We start from the raw sequence: 6,619 nt of genomic DNA on the forward strand, positions 1-6,619 counted from the left end.
GGAGAATTTTATTTATTTCCCAACACCTTCTGTGGGTTTCTTCCATTTATGTGTTTACCTGTTCATGTTTTTAAGGGGGTAGGAGGAGTTTTGAGCCAAAATTATGACTTCATTAAACATTGCTTAGGTCTTCAAAGTCTCCTCAATAAATATTAAATAAACTCCCTGGAGCTCTGGTGCTGCTGCCCAATACAGGCAGCAAGCCCTGACTTGCATGAACAGTCTTGTTTGGATATCTGTACATGTTTGCTTTCTTGGTTTAGACTCACTGTGGAATAGAACTGGGTCTCTTAAGACTGAGGCCTTGCTTCTGGTGCTATCCAGAAAGTAAGGCATTAGGAAATGGCCCTTTGGCTCATCCTAAAGTCACTCAGGCCTCCTCCAAAGGTGTGAAGTTTCTTTTAGAATTTTCCCAAATACGCACACCAAGGTCTTCCCACGTAACCACTTCCTGACTCTCCCAGGCCCTGCCCCCTTCTTTCCTAGAGGACCTCAGGATACTATCAAGAGAGTGCTGACCACCAAGCAGAGGTTGGTACTTGTGCTCCATTCTAGAAATACATATCAAGACTGGGTTTAGCTTCTATTTTAAAAATAAAGGAGGAAGTAAGGAGGAGGTTTGAATATAACAAAAAACACTTAAGCTCTGATTTTTGGCAATATCTTTTTTGTTTGTTTTTAAAGTTCCTAGAATTAAAAGGCTCATTGCTATCGTCAACTGTTGAGAGATCCAACATTGGACATTGGGCATGTTCTGAAAAGCTCTAAATGGTGGTAAAAAAGTTTTCATTAACTCTTCAATAGGACAGACATCAGTGTTCACATTTTTCTCTTTGCAATGGCCATGTGATTCTAATTGAGCTTATTTTTCAAACTATCGGTCAGAGTTCAGGTGTGCTCAACTTGATCCTCTTAGGATTTACAGAATGGGAAGTCCTGTACAACAGTACATTCCTTGTTATGGACATAGCCCATAGGACATGCTAAGGCTACCTTGCATCCATCTGGGAATTTTCCCAAAGGCCTAGATATTGTCTTTCACCTGCCTCTCTGGTATTTTATCTAGCCAGGCAGTTCTCATGCATGACCTCAACATATTTCCTAATTTTTATTCAAGAGCCCAACTAGTGAAATACACTCAAGCAAAATGAAAGGCAGCAGTCTTTTCTTTTCTCCATGGTCATAGAATAGGCATTTCCTGATTAGTGGCAGGATTTAACTAAATCAATATGCCATTTAGAAGTTGATATTACCAAAAATCAGGGGAACGTTCTATAAACAAGGTGAAGACATAGGACCAGAGATACAAAACATAAATATAAACAGTCAGATAAGTTAAATGACAGTCACTTTAGCTACACAAAGCAAGAACAGAGGTTCTAATTTGTTTCTAAGGAGGTCAGTTACATTTTAATGTCTGTATCAAACATGTCTACTTTACTGTGCAGGCATTTTATTCATGCCCAATTAAGAAAGTCATTGTTGATTCCACTAATATTTTCAAATATAAAATAAAAAAAATAAAGTAAGTTTTGAATAGTTCCAAGACGCAAGTCTTTCAAACACTACCTGTCTGAGAGAATCCAGAAGCTATGACAATATCTAAAATTGCTCAGAAACTATTTCAATAACAGACAAGCTAATTCAGTTTAAGAGGATAAACTGATAGCTCCATGTAAACACAGGGGGAAAAGATGCTTAGTTGCTAAGAAGAACAACTCAAAGTTTTACATATAAAATTTTAAATATATAAAAGTTTTGCCTTGTGAAAATAAGAACTACAGTTTTTCAAAGGAACATACTTTATAAAGACAGGATTGGTGGGGTGGGTACTGACAATCTAATAATTTCTCTGAGCATGTCAGCTAAGCATCGATTCCCTTCTACCTCAAACTATGAGTTCTCGTTAAGTTCATAAAAGATACATCACAGAAAATCATAAAAGTTTATGTTGAGATAAATAGGTTACATAATTAAAGACTTATCATAATTCTGATAACACCAAGCCATTCTATATATTGTAGGATTCCTGAGCTTTGTCAATTCATTTTCTCCATTGGCCCCCAACAGTCTTTCTTCCAGTGACTCTTCTATGTTCTATCGAACATATCTTTTTCCCTGATATTCAGCCTATGCCTTTGTATGTCTATTTCCACTGCCTCATTTCTCCATTGGATGATCCTCAGCCAGAGGAATTGCACGCACACAACTTTCTCTTTCTTTAAAAATGTATCACAACTGGGTGATTTTTTTTTATCACCCTTTCCCCAGACAACGAGCACTAACTGCCTTCACTGAATCTCATCCCCCTACCAGCTTTTCTAACATCCTGTTCCATTATTGTACATATAGAACAAAGGGGAAAGTTTAAGGAAACAGGGTGGGTGTGCTGCAACCAATTGATCTGTTATGTGCCACAGAAATCTCAACACCATTATGAAGATAAAAATCAATGGGGCCCACTGATAAGCCTTGGGTTATAGAGTTTAACTATATAACTCTGAAATAATCCATTTTCAATGTGATTTTTTCAGAAATTTGTGTCACATTGTCAAAATCTGCTTTGTTTCTTTGTAGGTGTACTTTGTAGAATTTAAATACTGAGAAGCTTAAATGTTGTATAAAGAGTCAGTTAAAATGGCCCTTTAATACCTAAACAATAAACTGACCAGTGATATGATTACTATATTACTCCAATCTAAAAATAAAAATAGATTTCTGGTTTTTGCAAACTCAGTTCTCACATCTTTTTCACTTCAGGAAACTAGTTCAGAAAGTTATTTTCAACTTTAGATATCTTTTTATATTAATTTTATTTTATGATTCAATTATTAATGGAATGGTCATAAGAACCTTTGATTTTACATATAAATAAAAACATATACTGTGTTTAATAGTGTCCTTAAATTTATGATAGAAAATTTGTAGGTCTATTACTTATGTTACTTATAGATAAAACTATCATGTCTTCATTTTAAAGAGATATATATACCATAAATAACTTTATATTAATGTACTCTAAAGGCCTTAGATTACTAGACCTTAGCTAATAGAAACAAAGGAAGATTCAAGTCCAAATTTAAATGTCAATGGCTATTCCATTTTACCAAATTCCATACTACTAAGGATTGCCTTTGACGGGAATTATCTCAAACTAATTTTCCCTTCTATTTTGCAACTGAAGAAACCATGTTTGTTTGTACTGGTCATTCATTATAGCTCACCTACTTTGAAATAAAAACAGGGCTGTAGTTGAATGGGTAAGACACCTACCTCCCACAGCATCTGAGAATGAATGTGTATACATATTTTGAACCAAAGAGCTCAGCATTGATTAAACACTTCTATAGAGATCAAGGCGAATAGAGCCAGGCAGGGGGTATGGGGTGGGGCCAGGCTAGAAGAGGTCAATAGGGAAAAAGGGGGACATATGCAAAACTTTCAACAATAAATATTTTAAAACAAAGAATGAGTAGGGCCACATCACAATTGTAGAGATGGAGTGGGACAGATCAGTACTACTGGATCCATTGGTTTTACCTCTCAATGGTGTGGGTGCAAATCACCCACTGAAAATATACGCACCACAAATACATTTCAAAAAGTAATTATTAAAAAAAACCCTCAGAAATGCAAATATTAGAGTGTGTTTTTCCCTTTCAATTCCCCTTTCTCCCTTAATCTAGGAGTATACTATGATAAATATATTGATTCCCTACATATATTCTCTATGCTACTTTTAGTTGAGCTACTTATTTTTCTGGTCTTGTGTATATTTTCATGTTTCTGTGGATAAAAAATTACTCTCAAGGTGAAGCTCTATGATGCTTCCTAATCCTTCTGCCTCCTTTTCCTAGCTAGTCAACTTGATTTTCCTCATCTGTCTTGAAAGTAACTCTCAGTTTTAGATGATCATTCTAACCCTTCAGGTAGGAATCATTCTTGATATCTACAAAAACACCTGTGAGCTCTGGGATGTTTAGACTGGTATAGAGCATTACATGGCTAGAAACTAGAACATCAGAAACTAACATTTAAACACCAAGGTCCTAACCACCTGGCCTGGGTTCAAGGCACCATTGTAAATAAATATTTAAGAATATTTTAGTTGAGCTCTATCCATGCTGAATAAAGCCTAGGCAATACCCCTTATACTAACAATAATGGTAGCTTCTTCTTTAACATGGTAGTTATTCAGGTGAGTCTTTTCTTCAGATCCCAAAGCATGCATCAGCTGTCGCAAACAGGGCTTCTTCCTCTCCTTCTTGGGATCTTTACAATCAGAAAAATTTTGAAGTTTCTTTTAGAAAGAGAAGTGATGGGGCTACTATTTAGCCAAATGCTATTTTGGGTGTTGAAAGAAGCATTGAGATGATAGAAGTTTATGTTCTTCTGAGATGTAAATTCCTGTCTTTCAGTGAGGCAATGAGATTCAGTGGAGGCAATGAGATTCAGCTGAACTAGTGGATTCAGTTCTTCACTTCCTTTCATATATATATATACGCTCCATTACAATCATACCTTTAACTAGTTAAATCTAGATTTCATCTCTTGTTGAAATTCTTCTCCAGCCAATGCCGGACTTCTTGGAGGTTGTAGAAGAAGGGACCCTTTCCTCCCAGATAAGCAATTTTCTGTCTCTGCACAATACACACACGTTCAAAGGCTACCCCATAGGCTACATTGGCATTATTGTCCATGCGGTCAGCCACAACTCGGCACTGGGGCGGCAAGGAGAAACGCTCCAGAAGCCGGTGGGCAGCTGCACATCTGTCTTCCTGGTTCCTGTGCTTCTTCACCTCAAAAGACAAGGAAGAATCCCCAGGCACCGCCCAACCATCTGAAGGATGAGCCTCATCAATATAGACCAACAGGAAGTCAGCCACTGATGAGAACTCCTCTATCAGTTTGCTGAAGGCTGGCAGCTGGTTAGTAAAAGGAGGTCAAGTGGCTGAGCCGAAGTTGACCACCAGTGGGCGCTCAGGGCAGGCAAAGTCAAGAAGGTGGCACTCGGCTCCAGCAATTATCTTCTCCTGGGCACCATTTTCATTGTCGTCGCCTCCTTCAGGATTGGAGACCTGCACCACACTGGAATTGGGGGCATCTTCACCCAATTTCACCTGGTTGTGAATAAAGAAAGAGGAAGAGCATACCACATTAAACACATTGTCACTTCAATTCACTCTATATGAAAACAAGTGGCTCTAATAAAATGTGGTGAACATATATTGATTTGAGTAAAGAGGCATCGTGGCAGGTAACGTAAAGAATGGCCCCACAGAGAATAAAAGTCTTTTTCATTCCGTGTAATCACTGAAGGTAATTATTTTTATCATTGAAGGCACTGCAGCTAACGCTCTTCATAATTAAGTTGAGGCTGGTATTCTTCACTGTTCTTACTTTGCTGTCAATGCTTAGCACGCACTACATAACAAATGATTAATTGACTTCATTTAAAAAGTTAAATGGTCTACTCTAAGACAAATTATCAGAGTCGTGGAACATAGTACCTCTTTCTGAATTCCCCCTTCTAAGTTCTAAAGTACAAAGAAAAGACCTTTACTTTTTTGCATGATGCTAAGTCATTTATTCTCATTCAATGGACAATGATACCAATGGGCTCTATTCTTGGCCAGAGCTAGAAAATGTGGGGTCCACCATTTATAATAAGAAGCTAGTCCCACTTAGCCTCTTCAGCACTTCAATATTCCTACCTGTAAAATGGTGATAATGATGCCTGTCTTCCTCATATGGTTATAGAAAGATAACATAAGGAAAATAGCTCTTTGTACATGATAACTCACTGTGTGGATGTAGGCTGCCATTATTAGATGGCATCAAAATATGTAAAACAGAATGCCACCTTTCCTGGGCAATTCTATGTTTAAAAACATTTCCCCCTCCCCAGAAGTAATTTGAGCTCTCATCAGCACGATATCCTTGCCTACTTTGGGCTCTTATGACTAGAACCTCATTATTTTCATTAAACAAACAAACAGACAAAAACATTCAACTATTCCAGAATTCTACTTGTAATTTCTCATTTTTGTGTTTTGTTTTGGGGTTTTTATTTTGGTCTATTTCCCTCTTTTTATCTAGGAAGTCACAAACCATTTACTCGTCTATCATCCATTTTATTAACAAGCTCCTCTGAATTATAAAATACACAGGCAGAAGAGATCTAGAAGAAAATTGTTCCAGGTGCCCTCTTTGCATGTGGTTTAAATAGTTGAACACAGACTGAAAGAAAGTTTGCTGGCCTTTGGGTCTGTAAATTGATAATAAAAAACAGGCAACATAAAAGAGCCAATTACTTCAGTTTGAATGAACACAATTGGATCTTCCCTTAGAACGGTTTAATCAAAGCCAATAATATCAGGGACAACTTATGAAAGTACAATTGATTTTATACACCATTCTTAATATTACAAAACACTTCCAATTAGATCGACTTATTCTCCTCATATAAATACAGCCACATATAAAACTGCTGTTAATTGAAGTCATTTAGAAGTGAATTGTTAAAGATTCAACAATCCAGGCTGATATAAAATACTCAAGGGTTTTTATTCAGAAGCTTCTATCTAATGTTAATGCATAACTCATTTTCACTGTAGGG

The 6,619-nt window shown here is 36.9% G+C and overlaps 1 protein-coding gene across 2 annotated transcripts in view; it reads right to left on the reverse strand.

Moving 5' to 3' along the window:
* Nucleotides 1-1,931: 1,931 nt before the first annotated feature.
* Nucleotides 1,932-6,619, reverse strand: part of DIO2 (deiodinase, iodothyronine, type II) — an 11,758-nt gene continuing 7,070 nt past the window's right edge. Inside the window, exon 2 of one of the 2 annotated variants that reach the window (XM_006778862.2) lies at nucleotides 1,932-5,120. In XM_006778862.2, the coding sequence (XP_006778925.2) occupies nucleotides 4,524-5,120 (597 nt within the window). In that variant the 3' untranslated portion in view covers nucleotides 1,932-4,523. The remainder of the gene's footprint in view (nucleotides 5,121-6,619) is intronic. The other variant, XM_015558062.1, reaches the window with a different exon arrangement.

Source organism: Myotis davidii, unplaced genomic scaffold (genome assembly GCF_000327345.1).
Source record: "Myotis davidii unplaced genomic scaffold, ASM32734v1 scaffold309, whole genome shotgun sequence".
Taxonomy (NCBI): domain Eukaryota; kingdom Metazoa; phylum Chordata; class Mammalia; order Chiroptera; family Vespertilionidae; genus Myotis; species Myotis davidii.